We start from the raw sequence: 20,532 nt of genomic DNA on the forward strand, positions 1-20,532 counted from the left end.
TCCGGCCTGTAGATTAACCCATGAATCATTTTGGGGTGTGGTTTAGTCAACTAGCATGCTTACTGTCAGGTTTCTGGCTCATTCCTAACCCAATTTTAGGCTTTCACAGTATGCATTGTTAGATTTTTACTGATGTATAATTAACATACAGTGAAATACACAGATCTTTGGGGTTTCATTCAGTGTTTCTGGACACTTACATACCTGTTTAAAACCACCACCTAAGATATATAGGACATATACGTCTTCCGCCATTCACAATCCTTTGCTGTTTTCATGTCAGTTGTCCTCCCTTCCCCACCCCCACTCAATCACTCACTTTTTTTTTTTTTTTTAACCACTCACTTTCTGGTTTGTATCATCATAATTTAGTTTTGGCTCTTACTACATTTGAATGGAATGGTACATTTTTCTGTGTCTAGCTTCCTCCGCTTAACATGTTTCTGAGATTCATCCTTGGTTACCTGTACCAGTAGCTCCTGGTACTCATTGCTGTTGGAGCACACTGTCGAGTGACTGGCCGTGCTGTGTATCTGTTCTCCTTTTGCACAACATGCATTGTCATTTAAGCCTCATTTCCAGGTCTGTTTATTTAGGTTCCTATTGCAGCTTTCTCTCCATTTTCCCTTATCACTTTGAAATGCCTCTGTCAGTTTCTTAGTTGGTTTTCCAGGATTATGATAAACTGTATACACAGTTAATTTCTTCAGCTGAGGAAGTTTTTTGTTTTCTGTTACTTTTGGTAATTGGCTGGGTTCCACCTATTCTTTCTTCCTTTTGAGAACCCTGGTTTCCCATTAGTTAACATTCCCTTCTCTGGTCATTTATGACTGTTTTCCCTAATTTTCATTTTTTATACATTCACTGTACTGTGGGTTAGCTGCTCAAGGGTTTATTCTCTGTATCACTGATTTTCTGTAGCATCAATTACACTTTTTATTGCTGCCAACATCGACTTCGATTTTGTACTTATTTTAATTGAAGTCCTCCTTTACTTTTTAATTATGGTAAAATGAGTGTGATTTATTTTTTTGAGTGTGATAATTTTATTCTTTTTCTCTGGTTTCTGCCAACTGGTATTCTTGAGTGTTGTGTGTGTTTTAGACTATTGATTTGAGATAGAGAAGTACACAGATGGGGTTGGAGTGGGGAGGGGAGGGGCAAACAGAGAGGGAGAAGCAGACTCCCCACTGAGCAGGGAGCCTGACTCCGGGGCTTGGTGCCAGGACCCTAAGATCATGACCTGAGCTGAAGGCAGATACTAAACTAATGGAATCACCCAGGCTCCCCTAAGTAGTAGTGGTTTATATTCACAATATACTGTTGGTCAAAATTTTCATCTCTTCAGTGGCAGCATTTTTATGGTAAATGTACTTTATCTGATAAGTTTCGCTGCTCATTAGCATTCCTTTTAACTAGCTGGTCTTCCAGCTGGTTTCCAGCAGGTGCATAGAGGCGACGTAGGCCTTCAAGTTCCACAAACACCTTGGTATCTGTGTGGCTGACACCTTGGCAGTTGTGAATTCCTTTGAAGTTTGACATCTCAACTAAAATTTCTCTTTATTTCCATGTTTGTTTGTTTTTTTTCAGCTGGGGAAAGGCAGAGGGAGAGGGAAAGAATCTTAAGCAGGCTCTGTACCCACGCAGAGCCTGATGTGAAGCTTGATCTCACAATCCTGAGGTCATGACCTGAGCTAAAAACAGGAGTTGGATGCTTAACTGACTGAGCCACTCAGGAACCTCTATTTCCAAGTGTTCTGATGGTACACTTCTCATTACTTGAAATAATACACCCAAAATGCATTTGTTCCTTTCAGTCAAAGGAACTAGACTAGCACCTGGGTGGCTCAATTGGTTAAGCATCTGCCTTTAGCTCATGTCGTGATCCTGGGGTCCTGGGATCCAGCCCTGCTTCTCCCTCTCCCTCTGCCCCACTCATGTTCTCTCTCCTCTCTCTTATTCATTATTCTCTTTCTCTCAAATAAATAAATAACTTTTAAAAAAAGAACTAGACTAATATACCACATTACCCCAATAACCTAGAATTTTTTGTATCATGGTGTGTGTGTGTATACATCTGTGTGCATATGGGAACCCATGTAGATACATGTCATGCAGAAGCTAAAATAGGCCTGAAGCCATTTGGTTAATATTCTGTCCCCATTGGTTAGAAATTAACTAACTAGATTTTGTCAATACCAGTGTGTTGATTTGGGGCTTTTTAAGAATCCAAAATTCAGAATGAGACTTTCTTTGTGTTTGTTGCCCAGCTTAGTATTCTGAACTTTGTGCAAAAGAAGGGTTTTGGTAAAATTCTGTCCAATAAGGGCTGAATTTGAAACTAAATGGCGGAGTGTACATGCAGCAGGTGCAGCAGCTGACATCGGCAGCAGTGCTTCCTGTCTGTTGGGACTGTGCCATTCTCTTCAGGTGGTGCTGCCTCTTTCCTCTCCTTGCGTCGGGCTGGGCTGACCCTGTGCTGGGGACTGGCTCACAGAAGGTGGTGTGTATATGAGATAGATGTGGGATCTAACTATATTTGTTGTTTTCTAATCTTTTTTTTTTTAATGTCCTAAACATCTTTCGGAGTCAAGGGATAGTACTCAACAGCATAATTTAAAATAGCTGAATAGTGTTTTTTTGCATGTTTGTGCCATAATTTCCATAGCCTAATTTCTCTTACATGTTAATACCTATCCTTTTGGCAAAGACTTTATGGTTAGCATTGATTTCCCCTAATTAATTTAAGGATTAATTCCTAGACTTAGAATGTCAGAGTCAAAGTGGCTTTGATATGCATTGCTTAATTGCTCAGTCAGAAGTTGTCCCACTTCATATTCCACTTAGCAATGTACAACTGATTTCATTTCTTTGCACTTAAGTACGTGATTCTTTGTTTTCATCTGTGCTCTTTGAGGCCAGGAACTTTTGAATGCTTGACTCAATGCTTTATATCAGGTGTTCAATAAGTGTTTATCAAATGAATAGCTAACATTGTTAAGCAACTTATATATGAGGTTTATTAATGAAAATGCCACAGCCTTGGGACGCCTGGCTGGCTGAGTGGCTGAGTGTCTGCCTTTGGTTCAGTGTGTGATCCCGGAGTCCCGGGATCAAGTCCCACATCAGGCTTCCTATATGGAGCCTGCTTCTCCCTCTGCCCATGTCTCTACCTCTCTCTCCCTGTGTCTTTCATGAATAAATAAATAAAAATATTTTTTAAAATGCCACAAAAAAGTAAAAATTAAAAAATGCCACAGCCTTTTTCTTTTATTATAGTTTACCAAGTACTTCATTCAATAGGAATATGATTTAGAATTTAAGATAATTAAGACTGAAAATCCATGGTTGAGTTATCATATATGGCAGCTAGAGCAGAGACTAAGATTAACAAGCCCATTGGGCAGGCAGAAATGGCTTTTTGTTGTGTAGATAAAGTTAGATAAGGGAATGGAAAACTAATCATGAGATGTTCGCCCTTTCAGGTGTGCTTTAGAGTCTTTTGGTTCAGCAGCTCCTCAGAAGCCCCCCTGTGAGAGTGAGTCATCTGCATTGGTGTGTCCACAAGCCAGTGTGAGTAGGCTGACTTACGTGTCTGAACAAGAGAGCACCTGTCCCACTACAGCCTCAGATCATGGCCTTGAGGATCGCAAGGTGGGCAGCATTTCTGTTATTTCTTTAAGAAGGCTTATGGCTTTAAAGTGATACCGATGTAGCAGTCAGACTGAAGTTTAGGCCTGTGTAATTTCTGTTGCTTGTTTTACCTTTAAAACGTATGTGTGTGTGTGTGTGTTTTGATCAAATAACTACTCATGCTAGGCAGTGTACAGCTCTTTAGTATCTGCTCTCTAAAATCTTTCAGTCTGGTGGAGGGTACTTGCTAGGCACACTGGAATGAAGTACACTGTGATCCACCTATGCTGTGGGATTTAGCGGGAGGTAACTACAAATCTGACTGGACCTGATGATGGTTCAACAGAGCTTTATGGAGGGATAAGTAATGTATTGAAGCTGTATTTTGTAAGACTACTTGACAGGGAGGAAGCAGACAAACAAATGGGGGAAGGTATGGAGTTGTAAAATAAACACTGCATTTGAAGGACCCCCGGAAGTTTGGAATGTCTGCAGTGAATTGTACATGGTGAAAGGAGGAAAGGCCAAACGTGAAGAGTCTTGTATATAAAATTTGGGAGTTCGAAGGCATAAGCAGGAAGGACACTGATGTGATCTGTGTTGTTTAATTTTTTATTTTTATGTTTTTAAGACTTTATTTATTTGAGAGTAAGGGAGTGCAAGCATGTGCATGAGTGACTGCAGGAGCCAATGTAGGGGAAGGGAAGAGGCAGAGGGGGAGAGGAAGAAGCAGGCTCCCCCTCAGCAGCTCTACCCCAGGACCCTGGGATCATGACCGGAGCTAAAGGCATGTGATTAACCGACTGAGCCACCCAGGCACCTCTGTGTTGATGTTTTAAAAGCTCATGGCACTAGCACTGTGGAGGAGGCATTAAGCAGGGGCAAGATTACAATCAGGAGACTTTGACACGAGGCTGCTATAGTCAGGCAAGACGTGGTGTGAGCATGGATTAAAGTAGTGGCAGTGGGGTTGGGAGAGAAGCAGGTAGATCTGAAAGATTTATGTGGGAGAAACTAGACATTTACTTATTTTTATTTTTTAAAGATTTTATTTATTTGAGAGAGGAAGAGAGAGAGAACATGAGCAGGGAGAGGAAGAGGGAGACACAGGCTCCCCTCTGAGCAGGGAGCCCAATGCAGGGCTCAATCCCAGGACCTTGGGATCATGACCTGAGCTGGAAGCAGACACTTGACCAACAAAGCCACCCAGGCACCCCGAAGCTAGACTTTTATTATCTATGTGTGTGTTTTGTGAATATGACAGTATTCAATTTTTTAGTGGGCTGAATATGAATATGGTATGCAATATAGCTCTATTCCACCAAGCCCTTACTAAATATATCCAGTAAAGTTACTATATGTATGGTGTCATGTTGGACAAATCATTGAAAGCCATCTTTGATGACGCTCTTGAGCATTGGGTCTCTGTATTCTTAGCTTGTGGTTTTATAGGCTGAGTTGTAGTAACATGGACTCTGCTACTTTCTGAGATAAACTGTAACTTCACTAAGTTTGTTTCTTCATCTATGAGGAGGGACAGTGATATGATAACAGGGCTTGGTACCAAGAAGTTACACTGAATACATGCTGGTGGTTATTTTTATTGATTGGTTGATGATATCTGGCAAATAATCTCAGCTTTGTTTATTAATGTCTCTATGTGGTCTAAAAGAAATTTTCAAACCAAGTGCAGAGAATAGTCTGTTAGTTGCATCTTACATGTCAATTCCAGTTGGTCTACCCTGCAGCCTGTAGACTTCACTCCTAAGGTGATGCATTATAATGAAATGAGTATATGAACGTTGACTGTGGCTGTTACTTCTTACTTAGGAAGACAGAAGAACCACATAATCTTAGGCACTGGAAAAGACTTAGTGCTCATAGAAATTAGCATCTTCGAGTGTAACAGCAGCATAGACAAAAAATGGGGGTGGGGAAGCTTGTGAGCTCTACTGATTCTTCCTGAGCTCGTGTCAGCTTCATTTGAAAGCTTGCTCAGCCTCCACTCCTGTGTTATTAATTTATTTAGATTTTTATTATATATTTTCCAGGAAAACAGCCCCTAAATTTGAATGAAAGTAATTATCTCGTCCTTTGTCTATATAAATTTGTCAGAGATATAATTGCTATGTATCTCCTCTTTAGTCTCCTCATAATTATTTCTGTGAAAGAATAACTGCACTTTCTGACCTTGAATCTAGAATTTCACAGCTGCAAAAAGTTGGCCTTTTTTTGTCAGAGTTTATGTCCTGTAGATCTCTTCTTTATTTGAGATTATATCAGGATGCTTTGAATATGTGATAGCTCATGGATTATTTAACTTTTTTTTTTGTCACAGAGTGATGTCACCAGTGAATTGAGCAGCACAATTATTCAAGCCAGTCCAGTTCCATCAGAGGAACGGGCTATGGAAAAGCAGAGAGAAAAAGGTCTGTTTCAAAGTAGAAGTAAAGTAGCACTGTCCTATAATCAGAAAAACGCAGATACAGACAATGTGACTGAAACGACTTCTCTGAGTAGCAGACCTGAAGATGTAAAGCCTTACTTCAGGTTGGATAAAGATCTTTCCTCCAAAAGTGGAGACCTATCAGAAACTGGTGCAGTAGGGTTGACCTCTAAACCCAGTGAATTGGACCAGATCAGCCTGGGTCTACTGAGCAAGTCAGGTCTCACCCACCCAGTTGTGTCAGCGATGCCACACCTCCCTGTGTCACACCAGACGTTTGTGAACAAAGATGAAAGAGTAGCCTCTGAAGATATGTTAACTGCTGGCAGTGCAGTAAGTGGCCAGATTCCTCATTGGATGGCCCCTGGAAACCAGGGCGCCCCTGTTCCCAGCACTATGCCTTGTAGCTCTGCTCCTGAGATGCAGAACATGCTCACTGCAGTTCCTACACTCTTGACTCAGCATTCTTTTACCACAGCTCCCTTGGCCCAGCAGTATTTGGGAACACTGCCTCAGTGCCAGGCTGGCAGTGCCACCGTCTCTGGATTCTCAGGAAGCTGTCCATATCCTGCTGTCGCAGGAGAACATGTTCAGAACTCTGTGGCCATGGGAATTTGTCTAGGACAAAATATCGGCTCTGGATTGATGGGTGCCTCTTCCCTTTACAACCCATATTCTAATGCCTTAAATCAGAATCTTCTAAGTACAGCAAAACCTTTTCCTATGCAGCCTGTTGGTACAAATTGTGGAATTGAACCATGGGATTCAGGAATACTGTCAGGATTTGGTAAGATGTTTTTTCTTGGTTATTGCTTATTGTTGCTTGCTATTATTTAAAAATTGAGTTTTGTCGGGCTCCCTGCATGGAGCCTGCTTCTCCCTTTGCCTGTGTCTCTGCCTCTCTCTCTGTCTCTCTCTCTCTCTCTTTCTCTCTCTGTGTCCCTCATGAATAAATCAATGAAATCTTTAAAAAATAAAATAAATAAAATAAATAAAAATTGAGTTTTCTCAAACGAGACCACAAAATGAGTTTGTTTCAAGAAGATACTGGTTGGTCTGAATTTCTCTTAATTTTATTCTTTGTCCTAAATTGAGAACACAGACCATAATATATTTCTGTGCAAGGGTCCCTAACATGGCCTTAGAAAAACACAAACACTTAATACAAGTGAGACTCTCAGTGCTTTTGTCTTCCTGTCTCTCCTGTACTCTGTACTTAGATTTCTGTTACTCTTTCGACTAGGAACGGTCCAGTTTAGAATTGACTCCCTGGAGAAGTGAGTCTCTTCCCACTTTTTAAAGGCTTTGGGGGATGACAGTTGTGAGAGGCAGCACCTTTCCACACTTGTCTGCAGTGGCTGAAATATCCCCTGGATTCTTCTGCTAGGGACAGCCGCTCTGAGCGGAGCTGGGTGCTATGCTTTCACACAGCGCACATGACCACTGGTATTCTGTCCTCGTCTCTACCCCCATTTTCGTCTCAAGGAAATTCCGGTTATTGCATAAGAATGGAGAAAAGATTGGTCTTATTAAAAATCTGGCTAGATGTAGACCTTCAAAATTAGAGCTCTCCGTAGTTTCTTAACAGGTTAAGTGTAGTGGCTTATATTTGTGGTAGAAAAAAGGGAGAGATTACTAATAGGCAATAACATCGAAGAATTGATTGGCTGTAAATTATGGTTTGATCAGTTGTACTTGTTCTTCCTGGGCTGGATATAGTGAGAAAAAGTTGTTGGCCTATGCTGAGGCTTATACAAGGTCAAGGACTCCTACAGCGTCAGGGCACTTGATATCATAGCTCTTGGGTGTCAACAGGTAGTCTCGTGTAAAAATTTCCATCCATCCAGTTGTGCTTTTAATCAGGTGTTTTGCTATAACCTGCATTTGACCATGCTTTATCTTTACCCAGGGAAGGTAAGAGTACCTGAAGAACTGAAGTTTCCTCATGCTTGCTGTGTTGGCATTGCTTCACAGACCTACCTTAGTGTACTTAATCCAGCTGACCGCTGGCTACAGGTCAGCATTGGGGTTCTCACCATTAGTATCAATGGTGAAAAGGTAAGCTTTCTGCATTTTTGGCCTTTGAATTAGTAATTGCGTTATGATTAATGCTGGATTTCTCTCTAGTACTACCTTTCATAAGGGTGGGGGGAGGTCCTGTTCTCCTATCCTTGTATGCCTTTCACAGAATCATTGCAGTGGTGCATAGAAGAATAACATATCTTTTTCTTAACCCTCTCCTTTTGTTGTAGTACGTTCAGAATTGAAATCTGAATTTGTTTCTCATTTTTCTATTGGTTACTTCTTATATTTGGTTATTTATTCATCAGACCATGTAAATGTTCTTTTAGTGCTATTTAAACCACTGAAAGGTATGGTTTCTGTTATTTGTCGGTTTTGTTAAAAATGATTGAGTATAAGTTACCATCACTTACCAAAAAAAGTTATTCTTGGGATCAGTTGACTTCATACAGTAAGTGGAGTCTTTTTGACATTTATCTGATCACGTTCTTACATGATCTTCTTAATTACCTGGAAATACAATTTTAACATTAACTCTTAAAGCAAGGGTCACTGACATGATTAGCTAGAGGTGCTAAAGTACAATATTCTAGATCTCTTTTCACGATTAGAGTGACACGTGTGGACATGGTAGGTGGGGATGTGGCAGATGGTCAGCAACTCCTGTTTTAGAATGTCCTGGTTTTGTGACTGCTGCTTGCAGATGAGTGTTGGTGGCTGAGTTTACTTTTTCCCTCTTACCTCCCAGTAATAACCCTTATTTACCTGGCAAAATGAGATTGTGTCTACTCACCATCTTCCCTTTTCCTGGTCTTTCTTCTCTAGTCCTGAGCTCATATGGAAAGTGTGTGATTGGAGGAAAATGGTAAGGGTGAGAGGTGAAGCTGCAGGCCCTTTTCGAGGTGTGTAAGAATTAGTGTTGCCTCTGAGTATGGACAGAAAGAATGCTCTTGTGTACAGTGAGGAGGGAGGGTTTGCAGCAAGTTGTAATCATGCCCTTAGAGGCCTGATGAAAACCTCGGAGGTCAGTCTAATTCCCCTGATTGTACAGCTGCAGACACCAGCTCTGGATGACGTGTGGGGCCTGGAGTACTGCTGTTTCCAGGAGCTTTTGCAGTGTAAGTGAGGGTATAGACCTTGTGTTTACTTTAAAACAGATGAGGGAACACATTCAACTCATCTTCCTAAGTCTTCATGATTTTAGCTAATTGTGCTTTACAGATAATGAGTTACAGGACTTGGATATTTTGGAAGAGGTCATAAATTTTCGGATTTGGTAGTTTGAGTGACTGGGGAAAAAAGGGATCTTAAACTCGTTGATTCTAATTCTTGATTCTCCTTGTGAAGCCATTTCTTTATGAACTGTGTGGCTCTTTTTTTTTTTAAAGGTGGATCTTTCAGCATATCCTTGTTTAGTCTTCAAGAATAAAGTCATCATAAGACCTCATGCCACGGAAGAGATAAAAGTACTTTTCATACCATCTGATTCTGGGATTTTCAGATGTATATTCAGTGTTGCTTCTTGGCCATTTTCAGCAGATGCTGAGACCATAGCACAAGCAGAAGCTTTGGCAAGCCGAGTCATTCTCACGGCTGTTGCAGAGACCCCTGTGATCGAGGTAACTACTTGTAAGCAGATCTCTGTCATACCTGGCATTTGAATGATGGCTGTTTAATCTTAGAAGTAATATTTGGGAAAATTGAATATGTGGGTAAATACCACCACAATATTATTTTCAAGCTAACCATTGGTTCTTAATATCTTCTTATTTTAGAATTTAAAATTATTTATTTTACAGAAACAAAATATACTTGCTAGATGTATTAGTTTGGAGTATTCTGAAAAGTCACTAGACATACTGGGTTATTTTATTTTTTAACTTTTTTTTTTTTTTTTTAAGATTTTATTTATTCATGAGAGAGAGAGAGAAAGAGGCAGAGGGAAAAGCAGGCTCCATGCAGGAAGCCCAATGTGGGACTCAATCCCGGGACCCTGGGATCAAGCCCTGAGCTAAAGGCAGATACTCAACTGCTGAGCCATCCAGGCGTCCTGGGTTATTTGTTTTAAAGGAGACTAAGAAATGTAACCAGTGATATCCCTCATGCTATATGTAAACGTTAGATGTTCTGTGTTAGCTTTTTATTTTTAATTTTTTATTTTGTTTAAAGATTTATTTAAGTAATCTCTGTAACCAATTTGGGGCTCAGATTCACAACACCTGAGATCAAGTTGCCTGCTCCAGCGACTGAGCCAGCCAGGTGCCCCTTATTAGCCTTTTAAATATCACTTTAAGAAACAACACAGTAAGTGGTTAGGTAGGGAAAAATCTTGAATATATGTATATAGAGAAAATAAGAACAGCTGCCCTATGTTACATGAATGCATGTTCTAACTTGGAATGTTCAGTGAATCACATCATATAGGGATTTTGAAAAGTGTTGTCATGTCAATTTGAAAGGACATGAGGACTAAGATTTGTCTCTAGTGATGAAGTCACCAGTGTTGATGATCTTCCAGAGTTTGAGTACAGTTGTTTTCTCCCTGGAGTACTTCTCCCATACACTCTCTCACTTTTTCTAGATATCACCTCATACTGTTGATAGAATGGCAGTTCCCCTCTGGCCCCTCATCCCCACACACTTACCTCCTCCTCCCTTTGGCTCGCTTTACTTCTCTGCTTAGCATTTTCAGCGGTGATATACTAAATACTTACCTGTTTATTGTCTGATCCTCCTTGCCCCCACTAGAGTGTAAGCTGTTTGGGGATCAGGACATGTGTCTCTTGTTCCCTTCCAGAATAGTGCTTGGCACATAGTAGGGGCTCAAGTAATAGTTGCTGAACTGTTTTTGGACAGAAGGTGGAAATAGCATTACTTCTAAATGTATATGGTTTTTGAAATATTGTATTACGTATTACATATGTACCAAGACCAGTGAATATAGTCAGCAGTTTCATCCATATTGTTAAAGATGTATGTATTAAGTCTGGCCAAGGAAGACATTATGGATTGTCTCTAGGGGAAATTGGATCGTTACATGTTTTAAAGTATATTTATAGTTTGGGGTATTTTTTTTGAGATTTTATTTTGAGAAAGAGCATGTTTGCACGAGTGGAGGCAGGGGCAAAGGAAGAGGGAGAGAATCTCAGGCAGATTCTGTGCTGAGTGCAGAGCCTGACATATGGTGCTTGATCTTACAACCCGGAGATCATGACTTGAGCTGAAACCAAGAGTTGGACACTTAACTGAAGTACATTTATAGTTTCCAAATTTTTTAGGGATGTTGCAGCTGCCTCTCCTTTTCACACTCCCCACATTGGAGTCAGAATATGGGTTGGGGGGGGAGGAGAGAGATTACATGGCGTAGTATGTGTTGGATTTATGTTAGTATTTGTGTGCTTGAAAAGAATGGCTTCTGAGTGCAGAATTCTTTCATATGTCCTTTAGCTCTGATTTGGTACTGTGTGGTTCCAGTCTTCTATATCATTATTAATATTTCTGTGTACTTACTCTTTTGGCCTCTGAGCGATGTGTTTGTGGATTTGTCTGTTTCTCCTTATAATTCTATTGATGTTTGTCTTGGGTATTCTGAGATCTGAGGTTTTGTGTATTTAGACTCTAGATCATTTTATCTTCGAAGTGAAATCATTCCATTTATTTTATGTTTTTAAATATTTATTTATTCATTCATTCATTCATTCATGATAGACATAGAAAGAGAGAGAGAGGCAGAGACACAGGCAGAGGGAGAAGCAGGCTCCATGCTGGGAGCCTGACACATGACTCCATCCCGAGACTACAGGATCGCGCTCTGGGCCAAAGACAGACGCTAAACCGCTGAGCCACCCAGGGATCCCCGAAATCATTCCTTTTTAAAATAGCAGTTCTCTTTCATCTTTCTTTTGCATCTGTATTAGTTTCAAAGTTACACATTTCTGTTCCCTTTTTATTCAAACTGGTTATTCAGTCTAAAATTAATTAACAGCTCTGTTCTAGCCCAAACAACACAAAAAGCTACAGTTATTTTAATGCTGATCTTTTCTTTCTGTAATATCTTTCATTAATATTTTAGTCCCAAATGGTTTTAAAATCCCAACATTGAACTTTTTTTAACAGACTGATCAAGCTCATTATATTCTTTTTAAATGGTTTTAAAATCCCAACATTGAACTTTTTTTAACAGACTGATCAAGCTCATTATATTCTTTTTGTGCTCAACATTATGTCTTGAATCTTCTGTTTTTATCTTTTTCATAGACTCTATTATCTGTATTTAAAATATACTTACAATTCAGATTATTTGTAGTTCCGCAGGTGCTGATTCTTCTAATTTTGCCAGGTCTTCCCAACTACTTTATTCGTGTAGTTCTATTTCTTTTTTTAATTTTAATTTTAATTTTTTTAGTTCTAATTTTTGAATTGATATTTAAATTTTTAAAATGTGAGTTCACCTCATGGAGGCTGCTCATTACTATAGAAATCCCACATTTCTTCGTTTTTTGAAGTGTCTGTAGAGCGGTTTGTATAACTTTGGTGGGTACTAAAGGTCTCAGTGATTTTCTTTCTTTCCTTTTTTATTATTTTATTGAAGTTCAATTTCCCAACATATACTAGAACACCGACTACTCATCCCATCAAGTGCCCTCCTCAGTGCCCGTCACCCCAACCCACTGCCGACCTCCCATTCCACTACCCTTTGTTCGTTTCCCAGAGTTAGGAATCTCTCATGGTTTGTCACCCTCTCTAATTTCCCCACTCAATTTCCCTCCTTTCCCTTATAATCCGTCTCACTGTTTCTTATATTCCCCGTATGAGTGAAACCATATGATGATTGTCCTTCTCCGACTGACTTATTTCACTCAGCATAATACCCTCCAGTTAAATCCACGTAGAGGCAAATAGCGGGTATTCGTCCTTTCTGATGGCTGAGTAATATTCCATTGTACATATAGACCACATCTTCCTTATCCATTCATCTGTCGATGGACACCGAGGCTCCTTCTACAGTTGGTCTATTGTGGACATTGCTGCTATAAACATTGGGGTGCAGGTGTCCTGCCATTACACTGCATCTATATCTTTGGGGTAAATCCCCAGGAGTGCAATTGCTGGGTCGTAGGGTAGCTCTAGTTTTAACTCTTGAGGAACCTTCACATGCTTTCCAGGATGGCTGTACCAGTGTGCATTCCCACCAATAGTGTAAGAGGGTTCCCCCTTCTCCACATCCTCTCCAACATTTGTTGTTTCCTGCCTTGTTAATTTTCCCCATTCTCACTGGTGTGAAGTGGTATCTCATTGTGGTTTTCATTTGTATTTCCCTGATGGCAAGTGATGTGACGCATTTTCTCATATGCTTGTTGGCCATGTCTATGTCTTCTTTGAAGAAATTTCTGTTCATGTCTTCTGCCCATTTCATGATTGGATTTTTTGTTTCTTGGGTGTTGAGTTTAATAAGTTCTTCATAGATGTTGGATACCAGCCCTTTATCTGCTATGTCATTTGCAAATATCTGTAGGCTTTTAGTTTTGTTGACTGTTTCTTTTGCTGTGCAGAAGCTTTTTATCTTGATTAAGTCCCAATAGTTCATTTTTGCTTTTGTTTCCCTTGCATTCCTAGATGTATCTTGCAAGAAGTTGCTGTGGCCAAGTTCAAAAAGAGTGTTGCCTGTGTTCTCCTCTAGGATTTTGATGGATTCTTGTCTCACATTTAGATCTTTCATCCATTTTGAGTTTCTCTTTGTGTCTGGTATAAGAGAATGGTCTAGTTTCATTCTTCTGCCCATGGCTGTCCAATTTGCCCAGCCCCATTTATTGAAGAGACTGTCTTTTTTCCAGTGGATAGTCTTTCCTGCTTTGTTGAATATTAGTTGACCATAGAGTTGGGGGCCCATTTCTGGGTTCTCACTTCTGTTCCATTGATCTGTGTGTCTGTTTTTGTGGCAGTACCACACTGTCTTGAAGATCACAGCTTTGTAGTACAGGTTGAAATCCGGCATTGTGATGCCCCCCAGCTCTGGTTTTCTTTTCAATATTCCCCTGGCTATTCGGGGTCTTTTCTGATTCCACACAAATCTTAAGATTATTAGTTCCAACTCTGGGAAGAAAGTCTATGGTATTTTGATAGGGATTTAATTGAACATGGAAATTGCCCTGGGTAGTATAGACATTTTCAGAATATTCTTCCATTCCATAAGCATGGAATGTTTTTCCATTTCTTTGTGTCTTACTCAATTTCTTTCAGAAGTCTTCTGTAGTTTTTAGGGTACAGATCCCTTACCTCTTTAGTTAGGTTTATTCCTGGATATCTTATGCTTTGGGGTGCAATTGTAAATGGGACTGACTCCCTTAATTTCTCTTTCTTCAATCTCATTGTTAGTGTATAGATATGCCACTGATTTCTGGGCATTGATTTTGTATCCTGCCACTTTGCCGAATTGCTGTATGAGTTCTAGCAATCTTGGGGTGGAGTCTTTTGGGTTTTCTATGTACAGTATCATGTCATCTGCGAAGAGAGAGAGTTTGACTTCTTGGCCAATTTGCATGTCTTTTATTTCTCTTTGTTGTCTGATTGCTGAGGCTAGGACTTCTAGGACCTTGTTGAATAACTGTGGTGAGAGTGGACATCCCTGTCGTGTTCCTGATCTTAGGGGAAAGGCTCTCAGTGTTTCCCCATTGAGTATGATATTCACTGTGGACTTTTCATAGATGGCTTTTAAGATTCTGAGGAAAGTCCCTGTATCCCTACACTTTGAAGAGTTTTGATCAGGAATGGAGGCTGTATTTTGTCAAATGCTTTTTCTGCTTCTATTGAGAGGATCATATGGTTCTTGTTTTTTCTCTTATTGATGTGATCTATCACGTCGATTGTTTTACAAGTGTTGAACCACCTTGCATCCCGGGGATAAATCCCACTTAGTCATTCATGGTAAATAATCTTCTTAATGTACTGTTGGGTCCTGTTGGCTAGTATCTTAGTGAGAATTTTTGCATCCATGTTCATAAGGGATATTGGTCTGTAATTCTCCTTTTTGGTGGAGTCTTTGTCTGGTTTTGAAATTAAGGTTATGCTGGCCTCATAAAACGAGTTTGGAAGTATTATGGCCACTTCTATCCTTCGAAACAGCTTTAGTAGAATAGGTATTATTTCTTCTTGAAACCTATGATAGAATTCCCCTGGGAAGCCATCTGGCCCTGGATTTTTGTGTCTTGGGAGGTTTTTGATGACTGCTTCAATTGCCTTGCTGGTTATTGGCCCGTTCAGATTTTCTATTTCTTCCTGTTCCAGTTTTGGTAATTTGTGGTTTTCCAGAAATGGGTCCATTTCTTCCAGATTGCCTAATTTGTTGGCATATTGCTGCACATAATACGTTTTTTAAATCGTTTGTATTTCCTTGGTATTGGTTGTAATCTCTCCTCTTTCATTTGTGGTTTTATTAATTTGAGTCTTTTTTCTTTTTAATAAGGCTGGCTAATGATTTATCTATCTTATTAATTCTTTTAAAGAACCAATTCCAGCTTTGTTGGTCTGTTCTACAGTTCTTCTGGTCTCTATTTCATTGAGTTCTACTCAAATCATTATCTTCCTTCTTCTGCCTGGTGTAGGTTTTTCTTAATTTTAATTAATTAATTTATTTATTTTCTGGTGTAGGTTTTACTTGCTGTTCTTTCTCCAGTTCCTTTAGGCGCAAACTTATTAGTTTGTGTATTTGAGTCTTTTCTAATTTTTTTGAGGGATTACAATACAAGCGTATTGTGATGTATTTCCCTCTTAGAACTGCTTTTTCTGTATCCCAAAGATTTTGAACAGCTGTATCTTCATTTTCATTGGTTTCCATGAATCTTTTTAATTCTTCTCAAATTTCCTGGTTGACCCATTCATCTTTTAGCAGGATTATCTTTTACTTCCACGTGTTTGAGTTTCTTCCAAATTTCTTCTTGTGATTGAGTTCAAGTTTCAAAGCATTATAATCTGAAAATATGCAGGGGACAATCCCAATCTTTTGGTATCAGTTTGAGGCCTGATAGAAAACCCAGTATGTTTTCTATCCTGGGGAAAGTTCCACTCGTGCTGGAGAAGAACGTGTATTCAGATGGAAAGTTCTGTATGTATCTGTGAAATCCATCTGGGTCCAGTGTATAATTTAAGCCCCTTGTTTCTTTTGTGATGTTGTGCTTAGATCTGTCATTTGCAGAAAGTGCTGTGTTGAAGTCTCCTACTAGTAGTGTATTATTATCTAAATGTGTTTTTACTTTGGTTATTAATTGATATACTTGGCAGCTCCCACATTAGGGGCATAAATATTCATGATTTTTAGGTCTTCTTGTTTGATAGGCCTTTCAAGTATGATATAGTGCTCCTCTTCATCTCTTACTACAGCCTTTGGGATAAACTGTAATTTATCTGATGTGAGGATTGCTACCCAAGCTTTCTTTTGAGGACCATTTGAATGGTAAATGGTTTTCCACCCCTTCATTTTCAGGCGGGAGGTGTCCTTAGGTCTAAAATGAGTCTCTTGTAGACAACGAATAGATGGGTCTTGCTTTTTTATCCAGTTTGAAACCCTGCATCTTTTGATGAGATCATTTAGCCCATTCACGTTCAGAGTAACTATTGAAAGATGTGAATTTCATGTCCTTGTAATACTTGTTCAGTCCCTGTTTTTGTGGATTTTTTCTTTGGTTTCCCTCTTTTTCTTTTACAGGGTTCCCCTTAATATTTCTTGCAGAGCTGGTTTGCTGGTCACATGTTCTTTCAGTTTCTGCCTATCCTGGAAGCTCTTTATCTCTGCTTCTATTCTGAATGACAGCCTTGCTGGATAAAGTATCCTTGGTGGCATGTTCTTCTCATTTAGTACCCCGAACAGATCATGCCAGCCCCTTCTGGCCTGCCAGGTCTCTGTGGAGAGATCTGCTGTTAATCTGATATTTCTCCCCATATAAATTAAGAATTTCTTGTCTCGAGCTGCTTTAAGAATTTTTTCTTTATCTTTGGAATTTGCAAGTTTCACTATTAAATGTTGAAGTGTTCAATGGTTTTTTTTTTTTTTTTTTTTTTTTTTTTTTTTTGCGGGGGTTCTCTTCTCCGTCTTGGATCTGAATGCCTGTATCCTTCCTCAGACTTGGGAAGTTCTCAGCTATGATTTGTTCAAATATACTTTGTGGCCCTCTCTCCCTTTAGGCCTCTTCTGGAATCACAATTAGATGTATATTCTTCTTTCTGAGGCTATCATTTATTTCCCTAAGCCTTTCCTCATGGGCTCTTAATTGTTTTTTTTCCTCAGCTTCCTTCCTTTCCATCAACTTGCCCTCTATGTCAGTCACTCTTTCTTCTGCCTCATTAACCCTTGCAGTTTAGGACCTCCAATTTGGATTGCATCTCATTTAATTGATTTTTAATTTCGGCCTTATTAGATCTCAATTCTGCGGTAACGAAGTCTCTAGAGTCCTTTATGCTTTTTTCCAGAGTCCCCAGTAGCTTTAAAATTGTGCTTCTGTATTGGCTTTATGACATGGAATAAAATCCATATTCTGTAACTCTTGGCAGAGAGTACTGTTTCTGATTCATTCTTTTGTAGTGAATTCTTCCTTCTACTCATTTTGTCCAGTGCAGAGTGGCTATATGAGTAGGATTAGTCAAAAGTATCAGCCACAACCTAAGTGAATTCCACTCTGGATGATCTGATGAGATCAGAGACCAGAAAATGAAAAAGATCAGAAGAAAATAAAACAAAAAGACCACTAAAGTGACAAATTCTAAAACAAAGTAGTAAAAAATAAAAGGCCAAAGACCCTAAAGAACCACGCTTCTGAGGACCACCTCTCCCAAAGGGAATGGGGCTCAGCCACCTCCATCTGAATCCACCCCTGTAACCGACTGGCTTCTCCCAAATGCGGTGAGGACTGTGGTGCTCCAGCCCTTTGTGGAGACCACCGGGTTTTGCAGTGTGCTCTCCCCGGGGTGCCCCTCCTCTACTAGTGACTCCGGGAATCTAGAGGCTTCACTACCCCCTGCAATTCTGCCCGATTTCCCTGCTGAGCAGTTTTCTGTCCCAGAAAACTCTGGTGTGGAATTTTAAAGTTCCCACTTCCCTGAGGCTGGGCTTTCCTGGCCCAGAGGCTGTTGCTGCTCTGCTTTAGCCCCGCTCCTCGTGGGGCCCTTCCCCCACTTGATTCTTTATTTTTTTCTGCCTTCCTACCTAATTAGAAACAAAAACTCTTCTCTCTGTAGTGTTCCAGCTGTTCTCTCCTTAAATGTTAGGTCGGATTTGTAGGTGTTTGGGATGTTTTGAAAGTTTCCTAGGTAAGTAAGTTGGTGGGACCAGGTGAGTTGAGGACCCCTACTCTTCTGCCATCTTGCCCCACCTCCCCCTCAGTGATTTCCAACTTGGAGTTCCCAGGCCTCATGTGGTATAGGCTTGAGGTTTTACTTTCTTACAAAATGATCTCCGGACAACCTTCCCTGTTATCTCCTCAGCCATAGAAACAGTTTTTCCAGGTCCCTTTTCATAAAAAGGGCACTTCTTTGAATTTCTGCATTTGACATTGGGAGTTTAAATTCCATTCCAAAGCCTTGCCCTGCTCCCGTCAAGCTCAGGGTCCTGCCATCTGTTCTCAGGCAGGTGTTGAAACTCAACTACCTTGGGAGTGGATTGATCAGACCTTCATGGTCCACCATGGAAGTCAGCTCCCATTTGCCAGTCTGTTTTTTACTTCCTTTTATATTCAACCAGGCTAAAGAAATGTATGTATATTTTAAATATTATCCAACATTTCTACATGTATGGGTGTGAGGGTCTGTGTTAAGTTGTTCTCCAGTGTTTAAAGAAGTCATCTGCTGTGATGACAGGCCCTCATTCTAAATTTTGATGTCTGTTTTGATATATTTTTAAACACTTTCAGTTTTGTCAGAAATTTGGACTTAATCTGAAAATGCCAATGTACATTTTGAAGGGAATTGAAAAGTCAAAATTGTATAATAGAGCTCATAGCTCAATGAAGGGAAGCTTATATATGTTATAAAATGGTCTTTCTTAATATCTAACAGTCTTTTCAAAGTAGCAACAACAAATATATTGCTTTGTCCTATAGTATATATCTGGGTACAAGGACTACCTCAAAAACAAAGAATTTAACATTATTTTTGTAGAAAATAGCAGTTGTAAAATTACCTAGGGAAACTTAGATAAGTTCACATTTCATGACAACTATTTGTGGCTGTAAAGAGTGGTGATAAGAATATAAGCTGTGAAGTTTATTAATACATTGCTTTTTAGAAACCGGTCTTTTTTTTTCATAATTAGGTAGATACAGAAAAGAAAGATGTTCTTGATTTTGGTGACTTGACTTACGGAAGCTGGAAAGCTCTGCCATTAAAATTGATAAACAAGACTCATGCCACTGTGCCAATCAGACTTGTTATTAATGCTGTAAGTACTAACATACAGTAAGAAAACTTTACAGAGCACATTGATTTGGAATTGTAGACACCACTAATATCATTCTTGATTAATTTTTCTTATAGAAATAAATTTTTTTAAGGATTCTGTCCACAAATTTAACATCACACCAACATTGTCCTAGTGGCTTTATTGAAACTGATTCTTGATTTCTGAACAGAATGCCGTAGCCTGGCGCTGCTTCACATTTTCCAAGGCACCCATCCGTGCCTCTTGGAAAGAGACTCCATATGCCGATGTGATTGCTCAGCTTGCAGCTCCTTCTGTGGTCAACCATGTGATGCCTGCTAGTTATGATGGACAGGTAAGATGGGGGAGTAAAGAACTGCCTTAGATCTAAAGAGGAAGTTAAGTTTCCAAACAACTTACCTTTCATTAAGGTTTAAATCTTAATGCTAGTGTAAATTTATTTTATTTTGTTTTGCAGGATCCAGAGTTTCTGATAATTTGGGTTCTTTTCCATAGTCCAAAGAAACGGATCACTTCTTCAGGTAGCATGTGTATATGTTTTGGAAATTGCTTTACTTTGTAGATAAATAAGCCACAAAATTGAGGAGTAGTTCCTCTATTAGTAAATGTGAATACTTTGAGTAATTTGTCAAATATTTTATGTTGTTTTAAAGATGGGGCAGAGACCATGCTGTTTTGGGTCAAACTCCTGTGTAGGTAACCCCAGCAAGTACTGCGGAAGACCTGTTGGGATCTTGTCTGTTCACTGATTTTGTCACATCTACCAATTGGATATTTTCTTTTTCTCCTTCTCCTCTACTCATTTGTTTCCTCTTTGAATTCATTAAAAAGTCATCTTGCTTAGGATTTCTTGTGACCCCTGAGGGCATAGTGTTGGACCACATGAGGCATTTAGAACTGAATAACTCTCAGGCCACCTGGATAACTCACAGGTTGAATATCTGCCTTCAGTTCAGGTCATGATCCCTAGATCTTGGGATTGAGTCCCACATGGGGCTCCCAGCAG

General features: G+C 39.7%; 1 protein-coding gene across 10 annotated transcripts in view; it reads left to right on the plus strand.

The window, feature by feature from the left end:
• The window catches only part of CEP192 (centrosomal protein 192), a 157,370-nt gene that overhangs the window by 85,760 nt on the left and 51,078 nt on the right, over positions 1-20,532 (plus strand). For 7 of the 10 annotated variants that reach the window (XR_005362717.1, XM_038543931.1, XM_038543935.1 and 4 more), the window contains exons 19-25: positions 3,486-3,654; positions 5,972-6,866; positions 7,989-8,137; positions 9,490-9,720; positions 19,401-19,526; positions 19,717-19,860; positions 19,984-20,050. Coding sequence is in view for 9 of the 10 variants with exons in the window: in XM_038543931.1 (XP_038399859.1) it covers positions 3,486-3,654; positions 5,972-6,866; positions 7,989-8,137; positions 9,490-9,720; positions 19,401-19,526; positions 19,717-19,860; positions 19,984-20,050 (1,781 nt within the window). In the remaining variant the exon portion in view is untranslated. The remainder of the gene's footprint in view (positions 1-3,485; positions 3,655-5,971; positions 6,867-7,988; positions 8,138-9,489; positions 9,721-19,400; positions 19,527-19,716; positions 19,861-19,983; positions 20,051-20,532) is intronic. The other 3 variants (XM_038543933.1, XM_038543937.1, XM_038543939.1) reach the window with 2 other exon arrangements.

This window comes from Canis lupus, chromosome 7, assembly GCF_011100685.1.
Source record: "Canis lupus familiaris isolate Mischka breed German Shepherd chromosome 7, alternate assembly UU_Cfam_GSD_1.0, whole genome shotgun sequence".
NCBI classification, from domain to species: domain Eukaryota; kingdom Metazoa; phylum Chordata; class Mammalia; order Carnivora; family Canidae; genus Canis; species Canis lupus.